This window comes from Tursiops truncatus, chromosome 10, assembly GCF_011762595.2.
Source record: "Tursiops truncatus isolate mTurTru1 chromosome 10, mTurTru1.mat.Y, whole genome shotgun sequence".
NCBI classification, from domain to species: Eukaryota; Metazoa; Chordata; class Mammalia; order Artiodactyla; family Delphinidae; genus Tursiops; species Tursiops truncatus.
In genome coordinates this window covers 45,719,343-45,744,779 of record NC_047043.1, presented here as the reverse complement: position 1 = coordinate 45,744,779, position 25,437 = coordinate 45,719,343, and the positions used below count along the sequence as shown (strand labels likewise).

The following is a 25,437-nucleotide window of genomic DNA, read 5'->3' as shown; positions in this document are numbered from 1 at the left end:
AATTCCCTAATATGGGAAAGGAAGTAGTCAATCAAGTCCAGGAAGTGCAGAGAGTCTCATACAGGATAAATCCAAGTAGAAACATGCCAAGACACATATTAATCAAACTATCAAAAATTAAATGCAAAGAAAAAATACTAAGAGCAGGAAGGGAAAAATAACATACAAGGGAATCCAAATAAGGTGAACAGCTGATCTTTCAGCAGAAACTCCACAAGCCAGAAGTGAGCAGCAGGACATATTTAAAGAGATGAAAGGGAAAAACTTACAACCAAGATTACTGTACCCAGCAAGGATCTCATTCAGGTTCAACAGAGAAATTAAAACCTTTAGAGATAAGCAAAAGCTAAGAGAATTCAGCACAACCAAACCAACTTTACAACAAATGTTAAAGGAACTTCTCTAGGCAGGAAGCACAAGACAAAGAAAAGACCTATAATAACAAACCCACAACAATTAAGAAAATGATAATTCGAACATACATATCAATAATTACCTTAAATGTAAATGGATTAAATGCACCCACCAAAAAGCATAGACTGGCTGAATGGATAAAAAAACAAGACCCATATATATACTGTCTACAGTAGACCCACTTCAGACCTAGGGACACATACAGACTGAAAGTGAGAGGATGGAAAAAGATATACCATGCAAATGGAAATCAAAAGAAAGCTGGAGTAGCAATTCTCATATGAGACAAAATAGACTTTAAAATAAAGACTATTACCAGAGACAAAGAAGGACACTACATAATGATCAATCCAAGAAGATATAACAATTGGAAATATTTAGGCACCCAACTTAGGAACACCTAAATATATATGGCAAATGCTAACAGCCATAGAAGGGGAAATCGACAGTAACACAATCATAGTAGGGGACTATAACACTCCACTTTCACGAGTGGACAGATCATCTAAAATGAAAATAAATAAGGAAACACAGCTTTAAATGATACATTAAACAAGATGGATTTAATTGATATTATAGGAAAGTCCATCCAAAATCATCAGAATACACTTTCTTCTCAAGTGCTCATGGAACATTTTCCAGGATAGATCATATCTTGGGTCACATATCAAGCCTTGGTAAATTTAAGAAAATTGAAATCATATCAAGTATCTTTTGTTACCACAACGCTATGAGACTAGATATCAATTACAGGAAAAATCTGTAAAAAATACAAACACATGGAGGCTAAACAATATGCTACTAAATAACCAAGAGATCACTGAAGAAATCAAAGAGGAAATCAAAAAATACCTAGAAACACATGACGATGAAAATATGATGACCCAAAACCTATGGATGTAGCAAAACAGTTCTAAGAGGGAGGTTACAGCAATATAATCCTACCTCAAGAAAGAAGAAACATCTCAAATAAACAACCTAACCTTACACCTAAAGCAATTAGAGAAAGAAGAACAAACCCCCCCCAAAATTAGCAGAAGGAAAGACATCATAAATTTCAGATCAGAAATAAATGAAAAAGAATGAAAAAAACAGTAGCAAAGATCAATAAAACTAAAAGTTGGTTCTTGGAGAAGATAAAAAAAATTGATAAACAATTAGTCAGACTCATCAAGAAAAAAAGGGAGAAGATTCAAATCAGCAGAATCAGAAATGAAAAAGGAGAAGTAACAACTGACACTGCACAAATACAAAGGATCATGAGAGATTACTACAAGCAACTCTATGCCACTGAAATGGACAACCTGGAGAAATGAGCAAATACTTAGAAAAGCACAACCTTCCGAGACTGAACCAGAAAGAAATAGAAAATATGAACAGACCAATCACAAGCACTGAAATTGAGACTATTAAAAATCTTCCAACACACAAAAGCCCAGGACCAGATGGCTTCACAGGCAAATTCTATCAGACATTTAGAGAAGAGCTAACACCTATCCTTCCCAAACTCTTCCAAAATATAACAGAGGGAGGAATGCTCTCAAACTCATTCTATGAGGCCACCATGACCCTGATACCAAAGCCAGACAAAGGTGTCACAGAGAAAGAGACTACAGCCCAATATCACTGATGAACATAGATGCAAAAATGCTCAGCAAAATACTAGCAAACAGAATCCAACAGCACATTAAAAGGATCATACACCATGATCAAGTGGGGTTTATACCAGGAATGCCAGGATTCTTCAATATATGCAAATCAATCAGTCATAAACCATGTTAACAATTTGAAGGAGAAAAACCATATGATCATCTCAATAGATGCAGAAAAAGCTTTGGACAAAATTCAACACCTATTTATGATAAAAACCCACCAGAAAGGAGGCATAGAGGGAACTTACCTCAACATAATACAGGCTATATATGACAACCCCACAGCCAACATCATTCTCAATGGTGAAAATCTGAAACCGTTTCCTCACCATTTCCTTTAAGATCTGGAAGAAGACAAGGTTGCCTACTCTCACCATTATTATTCAACATAGTTTTGGAAGTTTTTCCACAGCAGTCAGAGAAGAAAAAGAAATAAAAGGAATCCAAATTGGAAAAGAAGTAAAACTGTCACTGTTTGCAAATGACATGATACTATACATAGAGAATCCTAAAGATGCTACCAGAAAACTACTAGAGCTAATCAATGAATTTGGTAAAGTAGCAGGGTACACAATTAATGCACAGAAATCTCTTGCACTCCTATACACTAATGATGAAAAATCTGAAATAGAAATTAAGGAAACACTACCATTTACCATTGCAACCAAGAGAATAAAATACCTAGGAAGAAACCTAAGGACACAAAAGACCTGTATGCAGAAAGTATAAGACAATGATGAAAGGAATTTAAGAAAATACAAACAGATGGAGAGAATGACCATGTTCTTAGATTGGAAAAATCAACATTATGAAAATGACTATACTACCCAAAGCAACCTACAGATTCAATGCCATCCCTATGAAACTACCAATGGCATTTTTCACAGAACTCAAACAAAAATTTTCACAATTTGTATGGAAACACATAAGACCATGAATAGCCAAAGCAATCTTCAGAAAGAAAAATGGAGCTGGAGGAATCAGGCTCCCAGATGTCAGACTATACTACACAGCTACAGTAATCAAGACAGTATGGTGCTGGCACAAAAACAGACAGATCAATGGAACAGGATAGAAAGCCCAGAGATAAACCCATGCACATGTAGTCACCTTATTTTTGATAAAGGAGGCAAGAATATACAATAGAGAAAGGACAGTGTCTTCAATAAGTGGTGCTGGGATAACTGGCCAGCTACATGTAAAGGAAAGAAATTAGAACACTCCTTAACACCATAAACAAAAATAAACTCAAAATGGATTAAAGACCTAAATGTAAGGCCAGACACTATCAATCTCTTAGAGGAAAACATAGGCAGAATATTCTGTGACATCAATCACAGCAAAATCCTTTTTGATCCACCTCCTAGAGGAATTGAAATAAGAACAAATATAAATAAATGGGACCTAATGAAACTTAAAAACTTTTGCACAGCAAAGGAAACCATTAACCAGACAAAAAGACAACCCTCAGAATGGGATAAAATATTTGCAAATGAGGCAACTGACAAAGGATTAATCTCAAAATTTACAACCAACTCATGCAGCTCAATATCAAAAACACAAACAACCCAATCCAAAAATGGGCAGAAGACCTAAATATACATTTCTCCAAAGAAGATATATAGATTGCCAACAAACACATGAAAGGATGCTCAATGTCACCAATCATTAGAGAAATGCAAATGAAAACCACAATGAAGTATCACCTCACATTGGTCAGAATGTCCACCATCAAAAATTCTACAAACAATAAATTCTGGAGAGGGTGTGGAGAAAAGGGAACCCTCTTACACTGTTGGTGGGAATGTAAATTGATACAGCCACTCTGGATAACAGTATGGAGATTCCTTAAAAAACTAAAAATAGAACTACCATACGACCTAGCAATCCCATTACTGGGCATAAATACTGAGAAACATAATTCAGAAAGAGCCATGTACCACAATGTTCATTGCAGCTCCTTTTACAGTAGCCAGGAGATGGAAGCAACCTAAGTGCCCATCGACTGATGAATGGATAAAGAAGATGTGGCACATATATACAATGGAATATTACTCAGCCATAAAAGGAAACCAAACTGAGTTTTTTGTAGTGAGGTGGATGGACCTAGAGTCTGTCATACAGAGTGAAGTAAGTCGGAAAGAGAAAAGCAAATACCGTATGCTAACACATATAAATGGAGACCAAAAAAAAAGTTTCTGAAGAACGTAAGAGCAAGGCAAGAATAAAGACACATACATAGAGAATGGACTTGAGGACACGGGAAGAGAGAATGGTAAGCTGGGACAAAGTGAGAGTGACATGGACATATATACACTACCAAGTGTAAAATAGATAGCTAGTGGGAAGCAGCCGCATAGCACAGCAAGGTCAGCTCGGTGTTTTGTGACCACCTAGAGGGGTGGTATAGGGAGGGTAGGAGGGAGACGCACGAGGGAGGAGATATGGGGATATATGTATACGTATAGCTGATTCACTTTGTTATAAAGCAGAAACTAACACACGATTGTAGAGCAATTACATTCCAATAAAGATATATAAAAATAGAAAGATCAACTGTTGATCTCTTTAATTTAGGCTCAGATAGTCTGGAATCTTTTCCTCAAAACAAGGTGCTTGGTTTCAAATTATGAAATTTCAGTGACTTTTTGGTCTTTGCAAACCAAGCCAAAATTAGATTTTGAAACTCGCATGGCATTTAAAAATCTCAATTATCCAATATTCATAAAGTCCATTTTTTTTTAAAAAAAGTAAGATGGATGGACGATAATACACTAATTCTTATCTAGTGGTGGAATAATTACTCATTTTTTTGTATTCAAGTTCTTAGAATCAGAGATGTTAAGGAACTGGAGTCCTCTTGATATATTATAAATAAAAAATTAGAATGCTTCTATTGATTTTTCTTAATTTCAATCCATCCTCTTCCAACTAAAATCAGAAAAATCATTACTTAATTTCAATATTACCAATTTACTGTACACTTTTTTATCCATTAGGCTCTTGATTTTGAGTAATTTCATATGCATCAGACACCAATATGCTGTTTTTTAAATTATTTAATATTTTGGCATGTTTTTAGGAGAAGACATCTAATTGTTAATTATTAAAGTTCTTAGTAAATATTTATATATAGGTAAATCTCAAAAATTTTGGTTATGTTAGAATGTGTTTTATTAAAAGATGCTTAATAATTACTCCACATGAGCAGTGTCCTCTCTCATACAACTCGATCTCTCTTCCACCACTGGACACAACCACTTACAAAAATGAGATGGTTAGTTATTTTGGAGAGGTTAATGTTTCAGACCAAGTCATGTGGTTTTGCACAAACCTCTTAACCCATCGAAGTTTTATTTCCTTATATTTAAAATAAGAATAGGAAAATTTGGCCTGTTTTCTTCATAGAGCTGTTGTGATAATTAAATCTATATTATCTTAAATTTTTTAAAGTAGCAATGAATATAAAGGTAGATATACATATGTATATATGTACATATGTCATATACAATATTAGCATTTTACAAATAAATCAATATAATTTCCATATATCATAAATAGTACATAAGAAATATGATTAGAAAAATATAGAAGCAAATTGATATTTATTCACTTAGTTGTATTTACTAAATGCCTCCCATCTATTTTGGATCAACATATTAGATTGATCCAAAGATTAAAAAGTTAAGCCTTTTCTTATGAGGGCTTCAATTTTTGCTACAAGAGAGGTAAAGCCTGACTGTTCTTTCCCAATATATTTCTTGAACATCTTCAAACCAGGATGCTGCACTTGATGACAGTTTTTCTTTATGAGGCAGCTAGCAATGCACGTAGCTCCGTGGACTATTTGGCATTCACTGAATATGTTTTAGCCGTAAATTGTCATAAGGCCACTTTCTTTTGAACCTATTTCATTTAGTCACAGGCTCTAATTTCTAGTCTCATTTTCAGGTAAAAGTGTTTCCTTGAGGGATGTAATTAACTGGTAGATTTAGAAATGGAAAACTATATGGATTTGGTAAGTCATTTGGATATTACTAAAAATACAAAAACACCTTGGACTTAAATCCTGAAAGAATTAATTAACGGTCTTCTCCTACTTCTGAGCAATCAAATCAACTCATGACCAAGTTTTAATTATTAGTAATTAATGTGTATGATGTCCTATTTTAGATATCTCCCTAACAATCTTAATACAAGAAACAAACAATTCTTATTGAGAAAACATATGCTTCCAACAGGGTCTATTGTTTTGCTCATAGTAGATAGTATACCAAACTACAGATTTCTTAAAATATAGGTTGAAAGACAGTATCTCTCAAACATCAATATGTTTGAGAGCAATGTGATAAAACTATTTTGGCATACCCTTGAATTATAGATTTAGTAGTCCTATTTTTTTAAATATCTCTGAACAATTCTAAAGCTCCATATATGTAATTTGTAATTTTCTAAAAGCACAAACTGGTACAAATTTTTGTTCTTTACTCAACATTGGACACATAGAAGTTTTCTTGAAGTGGTAAAAAAAAAACTCTGCTGGTGGAAGTGAAGGGAAAATGCAATAGTCCACAAGGGTGACTGTTATGAGACAGACAACAGACATTTCAGACACATGCAATAGCTAAGTATTCTGTATTTGCTGTAGAAGCAAGGCATGTTTTTAATTTCTAGTTACTGCCTTATGTGATAAATTGCACATGATTGTGACATGAGAATTTTCAGATGTCAAGACACTCCATTCTTTAAGGTTATAAGGGGTGGGTTATCTTTTGTTTTTCATGTTGCTAGCTTTTTTGTCATAGCACTTCTAATGGGTCTTTCTCAGCCTTTCAGCTACATTTCTTTCTAAATCTATTTTTTCCTTATTCTCATGTTCATTTTCATTTTGGTAACCTATTATTAAGTTTAATAAAATATAAATACATTATACATTTAAATGGTATATATCACCTATATAGGACAAGATATAGTAAAGGAAAACTACATTTTATTTTTGCAATCACACAGATTGAGACAAATCAATACAATAGAGCATGCTGTTAGTAAACAAGTAAGTGACCATGACTATTTTTCCAGTTTATTTTCATTTTTCATTGAAGTTTTATGTCAACCTCCATGAAGGCTACATTCTATACTTAGATACACATAACTTCCATTTAATCAATGGTAAGATGTGCAAATAAATATAGTCAGGCACAACCTATATAGAGTTAAAGTTATTATGCAAGACACACTTTTTAGATTATTCAGGAAAAAGAGATATTCTGAATATTTTGGCTTATGCATATAGAACCATTTAGAAATTTATCATCAGACTTCAAATTTAGTACTGATCTTGGCAGTATTCATAGAAAAAGGGTTTATTCTAATTCCTTTTTACTAGCTTGATGAATGAATTACATATCTGCATTTTGGTTTCCTCTAAAATTTAGTTTACTACATAAAATGTGGTCAAAGTCAGAAGGGACAGTAGAGTGTAGGAATTGAGGATGAAATCTCTGGGTTTAGAGTCCAAGCCACTGGCCAGTGTGACCTTGGGTGGGTTACTTTGCCTCTCAGGCTCGGTGTCCTCATTCAGAAAATGAGAATGCCCTAGAACTTATATCATAGTGTTGTTGAGAAAATATATGAAGTAATTCCTAAAAATACAGTGTTTGATGTGTATTATGTATCCATTCCACTTTTGCAAATACCTCTTTATTCACATTATTCTTACTATTGAAACAGTTATACAAACATGGCTAGTCTTTTGTTTTTAGCTGTATTTCAATGTGAGCAATATATGTACAACATTATAATAAGATTCTTGTGTATAAACATATAATACGTGTGATGAAGATACCCAATACATGCTTCCTTATGACTATAATGATGAGCATTTTTTTTTTTTTTTTTTTTTTTTTTGCGGTACGTGGGCCTCTCACTGTTATGGCCTCTCCCGTTGCGGAGCTCAGGCTCCGTATGTGCAGGCTCAGTGGCCATGGCTCACGGGCCCAGCCGCTCCGCGGCATGTGGGATCTTCCCGGACCAGGGCACGAACCCGTGTCCCCTGCATTGGCAGGCGGACTCTCAACCACTGCTCCACCAGGGAAGCTCCTGTTACCAATTTTTAAGATGGCTCATTCTGTACTTGTTTTTGGTAAAGGCAGAGAATCTAGTTGTTGTTAAGACATCCAGTGGTGTATGAATCAGACAACTTCCTCTCCTATTTTCTCAATTTCTCTCACAGTAAAGTGTAAGAGACTGAGATATAGAACAGCATATCAAGAAGAGTGACATTATTACCCACTGTAAATAATCTTTTGAGTACCAATTAATCAATTCTAAGTAAAGAGACTAGAAAATTAATCTTCATGATGGATATTGAAGACCCATGCCTGCCAGTCAACAAGAACAACTATCTTACTGTTAACTCAGATATGTTAATAGAAAACTAGAATGTTCAGGAAAATGCCACACATTATATTGACAACAGGAAATGCTTTGTTTTAAAATATTTAACATTGAGTGATAGCCTCACTTTGTGTTCTTAACACATGACTGCATGGTTTATACAAAGATATTTCTGATTTGGATTGACTCTCATACTTTAAAGCAGAGTTCTGATTTACAGACTGAAGAATAAAAGCCTGAAATTTCTTTTATGCTTATTTAACCACATGAGGGTTTTTTAATGTTAAAATAGAACTTAGATTATAAATGAATCCATTTGTTTTACAAAAGACTGTAGCATTCACCTCTATTTTCTATAATGGAACTTTTGACAGAATGACAAATTTGAGGAAAGATCAAAGTAGATGAACTTCAAGCTAAAATACTTTATCATATATATATATATATATATATATATATATATATATATATATATATATAAGTTAGGATTCATCAAGTTGCTACAGAACAGAAATTATGCTATGGCTACCTGAGATTTTAGATTCACTTTTTTTTAATATATCTTTATTGGAGTATAATTGCTTCACAATGCTATGTTAGTTTCTGTTGTACAACAAAGTGAATCAGCCACATGCATTCATATATCCCCATATCCCTTCCCTCTTGAGCCTCCCTCCCACCTTCCCTATCCCACCGCTCTAGGTTGTTGCAAAGCACCGAGCTGATCTCCCTGTGCTATGAGTCAAATTCATTAAAAGTTGGAAATCATGATAGCATTTTGGAAAATGTATGGGTTATAAAATTTTGTTTTAAATATTGGTTTTCCTATATACTAGTAGTGTGACATTAGCTAAGCCTCTGAACTTCAACTTCCTCTTCTATAAAACAGGGTTAACTGTGCTTCCTTTGAAAGCTTGTTGTAAGGATTACAGGGGTTCCATGTATGTCTTTATGTGAAAATTCTAGTACCTTGCCTGGTATGTATGCTCAGAAAACTGATGGCTTCATTATTACTATTGTTATTATTCTTTGGCCTCATACAGAACACAAATAATATAATCAGTTTTGTAAATTACCACTCAATTGGATATTTGCAATTATTCACTGCATTATTTTTTGCAGTAAAAATTAAACCTTTCAATGGAATCTGCAAGAGTGGCAAACAGATGAAGTTTTCAGTTAACAGTTTTTTGATATTGAAAAAATACTTGATATTCAACCAACTTGACAGATTACTGATCACTGTTTTGTATTCCCTTTAAAACCCCCAAAAGTAGACAAACTTCTATATTACATTAACCAAGAGACACAGAGATAAAGATATAAAGAAAATGCTATATAATTAAAGGGTTACATTTTTAAGGGACATTTGTGGTTTCAAAGTATAAGCCTATATACTTTTAAGTGAAAAACTAAAGAAACAAGAGTAATATTTTAATAATATAGTTTAAAAAGCAATTTCCTTTAAAGGAATTCATGAAAACCTTTAACATGTCATTCAGTGACAAATTTAGTTAAAAACTGTTAGTGCTTCAATTGTTATTAAGCTAAATGGCCTTAGTTCCATTAATATACTGAAAGTGAAAATTATCTAAATACTAAAAATAAGACCTAAAAGTACTATTTGGTCTCATAAATGGCATCAAACTGGATCTGATTTAATCATACTGGAGTGTAATAAAACTTTTTTTGGACATATATAAGCAGGCATAAAGACTTTCTTACTCACTAATGTCTACTGTCCAAACTAGTGACCTTTGTTGAGTTCCCTGTTGTCATAGGATCATTATAGTATACCAAGAGCTACAGCATTATCTGAAAGAATGTCTGGAGTATGCACACGAATAACGTCAACTGCAATTTAAAAACCTTATGCCATGTAACTTGCACAGGTGAATGTCAGAAATGAGAATATCTATACAGACACTGGCTCTAGAATTGCCATGGTACCTGTTTCTGCCATCTTTGGGAGCCAGCATTTTGAAATTAGTTAGAGGGGACATGATTTCATGAAGGGATCCAATGGGACCAGTGTCACTGACAAGAGAAGAAAGCTCCCTCCAATTGAGCAAATGTTCACTGTTGGGGCCACACTGAACAGTTTTCATCCTATCAAAGGTTTCTGCTGAGAGGCCACTAACTTTGGGAAATTCTCATTCCCTGTTGCCAGAGAAACCTACTGTATTCACTTCTGATTATTTTATGAGTTGGGAAAGTTATGAAATAAATGACTGCAATGTATACATAATTATATTTTTCTATACCTCAACTTGATTTCAATCTCAAGTCCCCATACTGCCAGTGGAGAAAAATTATCTGAGCCAGTTCAGATTAATTTTGGTCACGGGTTCCCTTGTCAACTCAGGAATTTATTTTCCTCCTCTCTTCTTTTCTGGGTTGGATTTAAATTTTGGAGGTGTTGGTAGCAGGGAGCAGCTGATCTTCTCACCTCTCCACATATATGTCTGCATTCTGGTCAGTGTTGGTCCGAGCTGATGCTACTGCTCTCTCCCCTGGCTTCCTGCAGAGGGGACTGTGAGTGGTTCTCTGCCACATCTGCTCCACTCGTGCCAGCGTGGAAAAACATTCTATAAAAGCATTTTTTCTACAGGATTTCACCTAGAACACACTGAGGTGGGGGAATTCAGTGAAGCCTCCCCAGGCTCCACTTTAGACAAATATTCCCTCTGTGTTCTAAACCTATGGGAGGCTTTTATTGGATAATTGATTTAGTGTACAGACTCAGACTCAAGACCACACTAATGTCTGACACTAATATCTTAGATATTGTTACCTCTTGAACTTTCTTCTCAGCCTGAACAATGTTTATCTTGTAGATATATGGAGGCAGGTGGACAGGAGTCTTTATTTATTTTTTGATAGGAGTCTTTTAAATCTACCGTTTTGTGTCCTACTCAGAACCTACTCAAAACACAAGCTTCTGAAACTCAAAATCCCCTTTCTCACAAATCGTGGTTATTGAACTTCAAAAACTCTTAATTTAAACTCAATAGCCAAGAATGTTCTCTTCTCTTATTCAGCACTGGTGTTTCTGCTGTGATAGCCCTGCTCTGAGTTAATGCATTGAAAGATTGAGTCTGAATGGTGAGAGACCCATGGGTTATAAAGCAACAATAACAGAAATGATAAAATAATTACAATGGACACAAAAACTTATAGATTAATGTATCAAAATAGTAACAAACTGCGAGTGATTTCTCTGTCATTGCTATACAAGATCAAGCTTATTGTTTAAAAAGGATCAAAGGAGAATAGTAAGCAGGATACCTGGATTACAGGTTTTTTCTCCCCTTGGAGCCTGCTTCCTGAACTGTTTGGACTCCAAGACCTGACTCAGCCTGTTCTCTTGCCCAGGCGGCCCTCCCCTCCACCTCCATGCATAGGCTGCTCCTCTCAGTCCATGGTTCCCTCAGTCTCTGGCCTCCCTGTAGTCATGAGGAATCTCCAGGCTCTCTCATCTCTCTCCTACGGCATTTGTTTAACTCTACACTGTATTAGGGATATCTGTGTAGTGATAAGAGGACCAGACCTAGAAGGAGAAAACTTGGATTTTATCCCTGTTTCAAACATCCTGGCAAGACTATTTCAATTCTCAAGTCTGTCTGTGGATCTCATAACTGCCCTTGCATTGTTGTAAGTCTGAGGTTTATTGGCTAAAGTTTTCAACTCCTTGTGTATAGAAATCAAGTCTCAATTTCCAGTAGTGCTTTGTACTTAGTAAATATTTGCTGAATCAAATAGAATGGCAGATGAGAAACAAGGAATTTACTGATAAATCTAATGGGATAAATGGGGAAAATAATGATAAGTTTATTTTAGTTGACTAAATAAATATCATCTTATTGACAGAGGGTAGGCAAGGGATTGGTTATGAGGCTCCCTTTCCCATCCCCTCCATCTCAGTCAACAATTGTGATTTCCTTTTCTTATGTCTGCAGAATAAAAGTTTTAATACTCTTTCTCTGCACAATTAAGAAGACGTAATATATAGTAGTTCATTGCAAGGAAAAGGGCTGCAGATTAACTATGAATTCACCTTTCTGAATAAGCTCAGAAAGCCTTGCCAGGTAAACACCAAGTTAGATCACTTTCTTTAAAAGAAGATACAAACAACTCAGTTTCTAGACAACAATCTAAACCTTTTTAGTATTTCAACAAGTGGCATTTGGTGTTTTAGCTTACTACATAGCTTCATGTTGCTAAAGATTATCTATGTCAAGATAAAAATAAGCTTACCTCTCTCCTTAGCCCATCACACCTGCTATTCAATTATGTGCTCTTTGCTTGTGGGTACCTGAAATAGTAAGAAAGAATAGAACACAAATTAAATATAACTCAATAGCATTTTGTGAAAGGCAAATATTACAAATTTAATTGATGACAGACACACACCTCATAAAACTATTAGCATGCAACTCCAGCTGCAAAAACTGAACAACAATATGCCTAAACTGTTTAGCAGCAAAAAAGTAAACCAATTACATTGACAAAAGCCACCATAAACAAAAAACTGTATTTAAAAGATGAACAGTTTTGGCATTCATCCCTACCATCGAGTCTTTCACATTCTTTTTTCCATCAAAATTTAGCTTACGTTTGATGTTAGCAAGAATTGCATTACTATTATTGCTAATTTTAGTTCTGTTTATTACCTTGAGGGTTATATATTGTAAAATAATTTTGGTGCCTCTAGTTAATGTTAATTAGTTGTTTTAATAACCTATAGACCTATTTGTTATGTTTTTGTAGGTTTACTTTTTTAACTATCAGGAACTTAATAACTGAGAATATTTAACATTACTGTTGCATAAGCAAAATTACAGAGTTACTATTAGTGTTACCTGTTTAACGTTTAGTCATCCTTTGAGTCCTGCGACATATTTCCTTAACAATCATCAGCCATCAAGTCTGATAGTCTCAAAAGAATTATCAGCCCTCTAAACTGCCTTCAAGGGCGGTGATATTTAGCACTGAAAATTACAAATAAAGTTTTTGAGGTTGAATAGCAACAACTGGCCAGTGACACTGATGATTTGTTTGTCAAAACAAATTGTTATAAACTACGCAAATGAAGTCCACACACTCCTTTGAGTGAAAATAAAGTGAATCTACACAATGCTTACATGTTGGATGGGATATTTAATGTGCGGGAAACTCAAAGGTTGAAGAACTAGGCATTTAGACAGTGGTAAGTGGTAATCTTACCTCTTTATACTCCATTACTCTTTCTCACGAGAGACATGCTAATGCAAACAAGTCAACCAGAATTTGTGTTTAGCAAGATAAAGCTTAGAGGATAGTTTAAAATCCATTTATTATTCTAAATCCATTTTTTTCCATTAACATGTTATACATTAGTGTTTACTAACCATGATTCATGTAACAGTTTAGTTTGTTAACTTTTAAATTATTTAACAACCATAAGTTATTAATACACTTTTAAAGTATTACACAAATATCTTAAAACAGGCTTGGGTTCATTTTTGTAATTTTTAAATAGAAAACATTTTAGGCATCTCTTGAAAAAGAAATAAAGCAGGCATTTAAAGCTAGAAAACAAGTAATTCCAAATTTAGTTTTTACAAAAGTTTTCAGCTTTATTGACAAATTATGGCAAACATATTTGACAAAGTGTGGTTTCCTATTTAGAGAAGCTTACACATGGAACTTTATGTGTGTGTGTTTTTCTTTTTTAACAAATACAGGTTAAAACACTAAACAAATTCAGTTAGCTACATACATACAGTAGCTGCTTGTTTTCAACCCCATTAAAACAGCATTTAAAATTAAATTTACAAATTTAATATCGAACAGCTTCAACTAACTAACAGTTATTAAAAGACAGGTTAAAACATCTTATCTACAACTTTATTATAGCTAGTTCAAATATCGTGTTACAGTTTTTTAGCAACCCTAAACAAAGTTTTTGCTAGTTGTTAAGACTCAAAATCTGTTAACAGATTCATGCTCTTTCTTTAAAAAAAAAAAGAGAGAGAAAAAAATGATTACACACAACAATGAAAACAACCAAGAGAATATCATCCTACTGAATGGTTTGTAGACAATGCTTGCCAATGCTTCTTTTAGTCTGTTTCATAAAATAATACTAGTGTCAGTGTCACGCCAACAGTATCAGGGAAATACAACAAATATATGGGAGCAACCATGAGCAGTTATCCCTAGAATAGGAACAAAAAAAAGGACTATTACTTGTCATGTTGCTGTTTATGTGGAGACCACAGGCTATGAATTGTCTTTGAGGTGAGGTCACAGGCGAGGAGAACCCTCAGTATCTACTATAGGGGTGCTCCCTGTATCCCCCTCGGGCTGACCTTGGTGGTGGTGCCTTCAGGCTGGAGCGGGTCATGGCCCATTCTTCTGGTGCTATGAACAAGAGAAAGACAGTAGCATTCACTTGGCTTCACAGTTATCAAAAACAGTTGTTTAAGATGCAATAGCCGAAAAGAGAATAAAGGATCTTAACACTGAGGGCTCTAGACTTACTACATTTTCCATATGGTGAGATCATACAAAAAAGTATATATTTTGAAATACAGCCACTTGGAATTAAACTTGCAGGGCATTTTTCAAAGCAGAGAAAGTTAAAGTCCATTTATTATGTGTTAAATAGAAAGAAGAACATCAAGGTAAACCGCCCCTCCCTAATCCTTTGCACAGACTCCTAAAAGAAACTGGATATAGGAAACCAGTGGTTCTCAGCCCTTGATTAACATAGAAACTCTACAGGGTGAGACCTAGGGTTTGGTATTTTTTCAGTGCTTGCCTAGATGACTCAGCGTCCAGTGTTGAGGTTCATTGTGCTAAACTATCCAAGTCAGTGAGACAGAAGAGGATATGGAGTAGCAAAATCAGTAAAGAAAAATCTATCAGTTTTTTGAAAAACAAGTTGGAAAATAAAGAGGTATTAGTACACTAGGAAAATTCCTCATTTACCTGTTAATCTGACTTCCAGTAACCTCAATGCTCTGGGACCTGGCCAACAGACAAGAAACAAGCAGCCAACCTTTTGAGTGTTGTGGAAAATAGCTTTCTTAAAGTCTATGTATTCAGAAGGGAAATGTAGTGCTCCTTCAAAGGGCCAAGTGGTTTATGGTGACTTAAGTGGTTCCAGAAACTAGGTTATCTGGGTCTTTCAATCAGAAAGAATTCAGTTCTTCATTAGAAAGCAGATTTTATGCATTGGGCTACGGAGGGAGGAAGTATGGATATAAGAAAAGGGATTACTAGAAGTAGACAAACTGACATTGATAGCTGGTGTACAAGGTGGTGGTAATGGAAGTAACTGTAAAATCACTGCAGATTGAGGCCACTGATGTAGGGCATATGCCCCTGGATAGTTCAAGTGCCTCTAAGAATGTTTTTAGCAAAAACAATAAGAAAAATTTAAATTGTACTTACTATACTATAAGGAAAGGAATAATGATCTATAATATAGAAAAATGAACAAAAGTTAGATCAATATAGGGGAAAATAGCATTAAAGGGTGAACATTAGGTTTCTGAGGATATCCTTCAACAGGATACTTTTATTACAAGTGATATCTGATGATAAATGAAAAATTACATCTCTTTCACTATTTAAGGTACATGCTTATGATTATTTCAATATATGATAGGACACAAAATAGAAGTGAGATCCTAAATAAATATGAGACGTGTTACCTTCAGTCAGAATACAGATCTACTTAGATCAGGGGTTGGCAAACTAAGGCCTTTGAGCCAAATTTGGCCAGCCGCCTGTTTTCGTAAATGAAGTTTTACTTGAATACAGGTATGCTTACTTATTAACATATTGTATGTGGCTGCCTTCACTCTACAAAGGAAGACTTGAGTAATTGTAACAGAGACCATACTGCCTGCAAAGCCTGAAGTATTTACACTCTGGGCTTTTACAAGAAAGGTTTACAGGACCCGCTCTAGATCATGTTGCCTTTTTTGGGGGGAGATTATAGATGTTGGTCTTTTTCATGTGATCTCTTGAAGACAGCAATTTACCCCTAAGCTGCTAGACTTTCTCAACAGAGACATTTTGGAGAAGAATTTTATGTATGTACTTGACTGGAAATAAAGAAAAGTTTCTCTAATGTACTGGAAGGGAAAATGGATCTTGTTTGAAAGCTAGAAAGTACCTTGTCAGCCTTATATAATATGAATTTTACACTTTGTCTATGAATAATCAAGAATATGTCAGTGCCTTTTTCCTCTTGGAGGTAAAATCTACCCCGTTTTATTACTAATTTTTAGCAAAGGGAATGCACCACTTTTTGCTTCATTTGTTCTAGAGTGTTAAAGATCCCTGGGTTGCAATCTATGGGCTTTAGGAGCTGCAATGATATAGGTTTCAAGTTTTCCCAGGGGATGGAAGTCCTGGATTGTTTCTGAGATCTGAATGTTCCTGTAAAACAGTGAAACAACAGTAGGCAGAGTGACAGCCTTACCTGCCACATTTACCCCCAGATTTGTCAGAACTTTTAAACTGGCATAATCTTGGGGAATTGCCACCAAGCAAATAAATATGCCTAATGAAAACTCACTGACTTGGCTTTATTTGACTTTACCTAAAACTCCAGGGCAGCAAATTGATGGACTAAAACCTTACTTTTTTTTTTGCTGTACGTGGGCCTCTCACTGTTGTGGTCTCTCCCATTGCAGAGCACAGGCTCTGGACACGCAGGCCCAGTGGCCATGGCTAACGGGCCCAGCCACTCCGCAGCACGTGGGATCTTCCCGGATGGGGGCACGAGCCCGAGTCCCCTGCATCGGCAGGCGGACTCTCAACCACTGCGCCACCAGGGAAGCCCAAAACCTTACATTTTTAAACTGTTGACCAACATTAAAATGGACAGTGACACTGTTCACTGCTGTATCCCCAGCACCTGGAAAAATATGCAGTGCATAGCGGATCACATAATCCACTAAATGTGGGAAGTAGGAGGCATAAAGAGCTTCCAATGACAATCTTAAAAACACTAACAGTTGGGGCTTCCCTAGTGGGGCAGTGGTTGAGAGTCGGCCTGCTGATGCAAGGGACGCGGGTTTGTGCCTCGGTCCGGGAGGATCCCACGTGCCGCGGAGCGGCTGGGCCTGTGAGCCACGGCCGCTGAGGCTGCGCGTCCGGAGCCTGTGCTTCGCAACGGGAGAGGCCACAGCAGTGAGAGGCTCGCGTACCGCAAAAACAAAACAAAACAAAACAAAACCACTAACAATTGAGCTGAAGAAATTCAACATTAATTTTAAAAGTTCTATAAATAGGAATCTTATATATTTGTTATGAAGTCAGACTTCTTACTCACGAGGTTTAGTTAGCTAAATATCAAAAGTATTTCACTATTAGATTCAATGAAACAATCATAGCGGAGTCCTATTACAAAAAGTGTTAAAACTTTTTTCATTGCACAAAAATATGCTCTTTCATAACTCTCTATTGGTATGTGAATTAATACTATGCTCTTTCCTCCTTGCTGAAGGCTAGGGAAATGGGAAATACTATTAGCCCAGCATAATAGTGATACTGAGCAGGGCCCTGTGGGGCTCCTGTGCCACAAAAGACACAAAAGCCTTTTGTGTCCCCCATTTGTTTGACTACAAGAAATAGGCTTCATTCAGCCTCCATGGCCTTCACTGAGTTCCAAAGGGCAGATTCAAGCAGTTGTTAATTAGGGAAGGGAGAGGATGCAGAGACAAGGGTGAAATAGTCAAGAGAAACAATAGTGCAGCTTTGGGGCAAGGTCCTAGTTCCCCATCAAGGGATACACACAGCAATATCTTTGAGCTGTTTTGCAGATACTGAAACCCCCACGAGGTGGAAGAAGTTAATAGTTAAAGATGGTATGCTGCCCACAAGCACATAGACCCCAGACCAGTTGGAACCTGAATGTTGATGATATTGACTCCTACTTACCTCACCACCAACCAATCAGAAGTATGTCCACAAGATGATCACTCCTCTTGGAACCATTACTATAAAACTTCTCATTACCCTCTCCAAGTTGGTACACACAGTTTTGAGGGCATCAGCCAGTTGTTGCCCCCTTTGCCTGGCAAAGTGATAAAGCTATTCTTTTCTACTTCACCCAAAATTTGTCTCTGAGATTTAATTTGGTGTCGGGGTACAGAGGCTGGATTCAGCTTCAGTAGTAACCAAAAAGGCAGCTAAAATGAATTCCTAACCAAGCAAAGTAAGTTTTAGATTTTCTAAGATTCCTTACCATTAGCAGAGGAAATAAAGGATTAATTTCACTTAATTCAGATCTTGGGCCCATTGTTTACATGTTCTCAATAATAATTGAGATCAGGGAAATACTATTTCTATTTGTGCCAAATTTCCTTGGTCTATATTTTTCCTAATATCATAATGTTTATATTTAGACACACATTTAAGTCACCACATTACAATACAAGCCAGCTTCTCTCAGTGAAGTTATGGTCTTTGTGTCTGGACTGGAGAGCACTGACTCGAATGTTTTTCCTTTGTCATGAATCTTATAGTGTGCCATTGAGCTTGTGTGGTCAGCCAATATCCTCACTGCTCACCAGAAGCTCTTGGATTACTTCAGAGATAGAAGTGATTCTTAGAAATCCAGAGGGATTCTAACTTGAGTCCATCATGGAACCTTGCACATAGGAATAGACAAATCATTATAAAGACTTGATGATGGGAATTCTCTAAAATGTGAAGTTATAAAGGCCCAGGAATGGACTTAGAATTTATCTGTCTTCTTGGGCTTCAACTATTCAGCAAAGTGTATTTAAATGTTTTGGGACTTCATACAAATTTTGGAGTCCTGGCCAATTGTTTCTATTCCCATGAAGGACGTCATTAAAGAAATCATTACAAACAATAAGGTTTAGAGATATTTCTTTTTACTTTCGGAAAATGATGAAGTAAGATTCTCTCAGTATCAGGATGATTGTCATCTGAGAGACACTAGGTAGTCTATGCATGTAAACAGAGCAAATAAATACATTATTCCTTAGAGAAGGTGCAAAATAACTGTTTGTCAAATTGGAAATTACTGGAATGGTTTACAGAATTGTGGATCTGGAAAAAGCAAATGAAGATATGAAAAATAGAGTTCAACTGACTTGATTGAATTTCCAATTCTGGGTTTCCCAATCCAGATTTTAATGTGCCATATGGTATATGAATAGGAAGGAAAGGGGTCAAATAAAACATTCATTAGATAACATTTTCTTGTTTTTTCTTCACTAAAGATCTCCTATACCAGTCCTTGTATTAAACCCTGCATATGAAGATAGTTTAAGGAGCCTTAAGGAGATCACAGGACAACACTAACATGAAATGTCATAGATTATAGCACAATTGTAACTGATATTTGAAGAAAATGCTGAGGAAAGCGTAGAGAAGGGAGCTACTAACTTCCATCATTCAATTGAACTTGGATAGAACTCTAACACTGAATCATTTCAAAGAAGTAATTTTCTGAGCAAATATATGGCATAACTAAGAATTCAGGTACTGTTTAACCTATTTAGGAGAACTCACATTCTTTAGAAACTTTCCTGTATTAATTATTTTGTATCATCTGGTCTGGTTTTTTAAACTGGATTCTAAGATCTATGAAAGGAAAGACTTTCTACAGTGACAAAGAAGTAGTAAGGACACCATAAATACTTGTAAGCTACGTATAAATAAATGATGTTATTAACTAAAAAGGAATTTAAAAATCAGTTATGCAAAATAAGTAAAACAGGACTCATTCAGAAACACATTGTTAGAATTAGGTTATAGTGTTTTATATATTTGAAATATATCAATATTTCTTTTAAAAAATTATCCCATCTCTGTTATTTTAAACTCAGACTGATTTTTTTACCCAGTTGATTCAAGTTTTACGGAATGCATAGTGTGTAATCTCCATTACATGCTAATAAGCATCATCGAGGAACATTTTATTTTGATAAAGTGGTGTAAATTACCCAGCTAACTCTTCTTGTGCATTAAATGTTACTCTAGTGACTTAAAAAGCTATTGCATTTCAAATATTCTGTTCTCAGCAGAATCAGGACTATTAAGTGGCATTTATATCTCAATGTTCTCTCATTCCTGCCATGGGACTAGATACTTTGGGGAGCATTCAGAGTGGGAAAGAAAAATCTTGATGATTTTTAAACTTGCAAAATGGTGTTCTCTGAGTGCTCCAGAGATACTATAAACATTGAGGTTGTTGGGGGAGAAAAAATGAAGCACAAGAACAAGGCACCAATTTATGAAAAGTCAGCATTATTTATCTGGAAAGCAAACTTTTAATGCTTATCTATCTCTCTGGAAATAGGTTTAACATGCCACCTTCAAAATAAACTAACTTTAGAGAATAGTTCAGAAAGGATATGGGGTGTCATAAAGATTACCGAGGACATAGCTCTTATGCTCACACTTTGCTAGACCTAGATAGCTAGTTATTTATATTTCTGAGATCTGAAAAAGAATCTCAAAAAAATTTTTTTAATCACACTACAACAAAAAAGGACAGCTCTTGCTATTTATTTTTGGTATACTGTAAACCAATTTGCAAAAAACACAACTAATGTAAGAAATCTAAATTAATCTCTACTATTACAAGCCACTAGTGTCTTTGGTTTTAATCATTTAAGAGCATTACAACAGGTTGATTAACGTTCACACTGGCTCTGAGCCACTCAGTTTGTTGGGCTCAGGTTTCTCATTTCTTAGAAAAATATCTTTCTATTTAAAAGCATATTTCAAATATTTAAGTACATGTTGCTTTATGGCTATTTATTCCCAAAGGGAATATGTTAGGTTAGATGTTTTGTAGTTGCTGTTGTAACTCACTGAAATAACAATGTCCATTTTCTTTAATTTTAAAATACCTATCCTACCTCAAAAATGAAGATACTTCTAGGTGTCAAGCATACTGCTAGGCATTTTATGTGTATTATTAGCTAATAAAATTTTCTTCCAAGATGGGTGCTAATGTTGTCTTCTTTTTAAAGATGAGAAAACTATAGCTCAGAAAGTTTAGTTGTTGGGAAAGCCCAGAATTTTTATTTGTAATTGTCTCACCATCTTTCCACTATCCTTTTCATCTGAAAGAAGCTGCTGATTTCCACTCTTTTTCCTTTTCTTTTCTTGGTTAGAAAATAAGACAATTTATTTTACTCCCTTCTGATTATATAATAATTGGTGATGCCAGGACTTTTCTGGTGGGGCAGTGGATAAGAATCTACTTACCAATGCAGGGGACATGGGTTCAATCCCTGGTCCTGGAAGATCCCACGTGCCACAGAGATACTAAGCCTATGCACCACAACTACTGAGCCTGTGCACCTAGAGCCTGTGCTCCAGAAGAGAAGCCACCGTAAGGAGAAGCCCAAGCACCGCAATGAAGACCCAACACAGCCAAAAGTAAATAAAATTAAATCTTAAAAAATAATAATAATAATAGTTGGTGATTCCAACAACAAACAATTGATTAGCTAAATCAGGAGATTGTAGCTTTAATTTTGTTAGCAAAAATGTAGGCTGCTTGAAGTGAATTTGCTAAGGTGCAAATCTAAGTGTTTAAAGTGGAAGGCAGGGTTAACTGATCTGCTCTGAGCATCTTTAGATATTAATGGAATATTAGAACCTAATGGTTCAACAATTTCATCCACACAATTTGTATTGTCACTATATGTAATTGCAGAGTTTATTGTTTTACGATGCAAAGGGTAAAACAGAATAGTACTGAAGGAGAAATATGGATGATCAACATTTCTTTTCAGAGATGAACATAATGAGTTATGTTCTAAGAAGAGTGAAATTTCAGTTCTCTATCATTTATACTCTCTGAAAATTCAGGCAGCATCTGGGAAGCAATTACAGCTATTACCACTGTCACGAATTTTTAATTAGACATTCCCTGTTAGAAACAAGTAACACTTGAGATAACCCATTTAGAGAATAATAAAGGACTGTACTCCATTCCCAACTCTGGAGTTTTAAGACACACATGACAGGTACTCAGTAATTACTTATTGAATAAATTAATTAAATTTAAATATTTTACATCTTCATTTTGTACACAAAAAGAAGTTGTAGACCTCCCTCAGATGGATCCCTTCAGTTTGAATGGAAGTCCTATGAGTCCTATAGCCAGGAATGCTTTTGAGTTCTAGTTCTGCCTCTTTCTTGTTGAAAGGCCTCTTTGGCAAGTCAGCAAGTCTCTTCATCTACATACTGATGGCACATTTTAATTGTCAGAAACTATTCTGAGCTTCTGACATGCATATCTAAATGCCTGTGGGATATCTCCTCAAGTTTCTCAAACTCAACTTTTTCAAAATTAAACATCTTTTTCTCCATGCTACTTAATACTCTAAGTTTCGTATTTCAGTGAATAAGGCTATTACCTACAACTTACCTAGTTATACATCGAAAACCCTTGGCATCTTCTCAATTTTACTCAGTAGATCTAAGCAATAATAAAGTTTTTCTTTTATTCCTTAATATGTGTTTCACTCACTCATTTCTTCCTATCTCCACTAATCCTATTCCCTGGCAAGCCATTATCCTCTTTGCCTAGAGAACTCAGCTACCTTGTTATCTTTTGTGTTTTTCTATGATTTTAAGCATATATACACATATATATGTATATATATATGTATATATATGCCATAATGTATATATGTTCTATTGTACATATACATATATATATTCCCTACTGTGTGTGTGTATATACATGTGTGTGTATGTATACATTCCCTACTCTTCTCCACCTTCTTGAGAGAGGAACTTGTCCAAATGCAATTGATTAGGCCTGTTCACTTGCTCTTGTAGCATACTCAAGATCAGTCCAAATTTTTTAACAAGGAATTCCACACAAGGCCTAACATGGTCTGAACCTTGACTTCATTTTAGACATTAGAGTTGATGACTGGTGATCATCTAAAGTACAAGTATTCTATGTTGTTTATTGAAAAAAATTCTTGTGTTTCAAAACACAAGTAATGTTGCTGATAAATTTAAGACTTCAAAATCTTTTTCTCAAAAGGAAGGTCATCTTATTTTTGCATGGAAATGGACCAATTAGGAGAAGGAACCAGTAAAACAAACCAGTTTAAGGTTTCAAGTACAAAAGACCCAAACTTTAGATACCTGTTAAATTTTGGCAAATTAATGATTTTACACTGTTTAACATACTGAGAAAAACTTACATTTTCCCTAACAATGAGTAAATGCTTACGGATTAGATTTTTTGATCACTCACTATTTTGATTCATTTTAAGAATGATGATGTTTTCTGGTAGTGCTCCCACAAGCCAGAGATGGGTTTGGTCATTGGGACTTTTGAAGTGCTTCTCTTGGTTACTGGGGAACTTGTCCTAAATACCAAAATTTTCCTCAGAGTGGTGAGATCCATTTTAGTCCTTGAAGATGTTCTTAGGTGAAGTCCCTAAGTGGCTTTTGAAAGTATGTATTTCCAACCGGCTATATGGACCATGAAACAAATAAAATCTATCTCCAAAGTCCAAACTTAACATAAACAACAAATATGAATGTTTAAAATGTGGTACATATTGAAAATATACATGGGTAAATTCAGAAAGACAGTTGATAAATATATGAATAATCTATAATGAGGAACATTGTAGAAACTTTGAGAAAAAATTCTGAAATACATTTGTGGCCCAATAGTTCGTGCTTGATATTTCTCTATTAACTTAAATTCAGCACAATGGAATGTGTGTCTGTGGCCATGGCTGGTTTTTATAATATGAGAATTAAATCCTCTTCCAGTTTCTTTTTTCAGTCTAGATATGGAAATCCTGGGGCATTTTTCTTAACTTTACTGCATTTTTATACATACCCTTGTTTAGTACCCACAAACTTACTTCATGTATATACCTAATTTCCAAATAACAGTGTGGTTTTGCAATTTTATCTTCTGTGACTAAGATTAAGTTATTTGAACTACTGCTATTCTGTAAGCTCCAGGAGGGTTTAAAAAAATGCCCAACAAACTTAAGGCTGTGCCAAGAAAGCATTCCAAGTAGTTTAACATGCAATGAGTGTTTTTTACAAGCTTGTATGTTACCAGGTGAGGCCACCACAATTTGAAATAAGACTCACACTGTAATTTAAATATGCTGTGATTAGTATAACACTCCTCTCTTTGGTGGTGGTGCTATTTATTTTTATTTTATTTTTTTAATTTATTTTTTTATTTTTTATTTTATATTGGAATATAGTTGATTTACAATATTGTGTTAGTTTCAGGTGTACAGCAAAGAGATTCAGTTAAATGTATACATATATCTATTATTTTTCAAATTCTTTTCCCATTTAGGTTGCTACATAATATTGAGCAGAGTTCTCTTTGCTATACAGTAGGTCCTTATTGGTCATCCATTTAAAATATAGCAGTGTGTACATATTAATCCCAAACTCCCTAACTATCCCTCCCCGTCATCCATCCCTCTGGTAACCATAAGTTCACTCTCTAAGGCTATGAATCTGTTTCTATTTTGTAAAAAATTCATTTTTATCATTTTTTTAGATTCTGCATATAAGTGATATCATACAATATTTCTCTTTCTCTGCTGGACTTACTTCACTCAATGTGACAATCTCTAGGTCCATCCATGTTGCTGCAAATGGCATTATGTCATTGTTTTTAATGGCTGAGTAATATTCCATTGAATGTATGTACCACATCTTCTTTCTCCATTTCTCTGTTGATGGATATTTAAGTTGCTTCCATGTCTTGGCTATTGTAAAGAGTGCTGCAGTGAACATTGGGGTGCATATATCTTTTCAGACCATGTTTTCCTCTGGATACATGTTGAGGAGTGGGATTGCAGGGTCATATGGTAGTTGTATTTTTAGTTTCTTAAGGAACCTCCATACTGTTTTCCATAGTGGCCACACCAATTTACATTCCCACCAACAGTGTAGGAGGGTCCCCTTTGCT

General features: G+C 35.2%; 1 protein-coding gene across 1 annotated transcript in view; it reads right to left on the bottom strand.

The window, feature by feature from the left end:
• Positions 1 to 14,769: 14,769 nt before the first annotated feature.
• Positions 14,770 to 25,437, bottom strand: part of KHDRBS2 (KH RNA binding domain containing, signal transduction associated 2) — a 689,475-nt gene continuing 678,807 nt past the window's right edge. The window contains exon 9 of the mRNA XM_019931400.3: positions 14,770 to 14,867. Within this exon, the coding sequence (XP_019786959.1) occupies positions 14,770 to 14,867 (98 nt within the window). The remainder of the gene's footprint in view (positions 14,868 to 25,437) is intronic.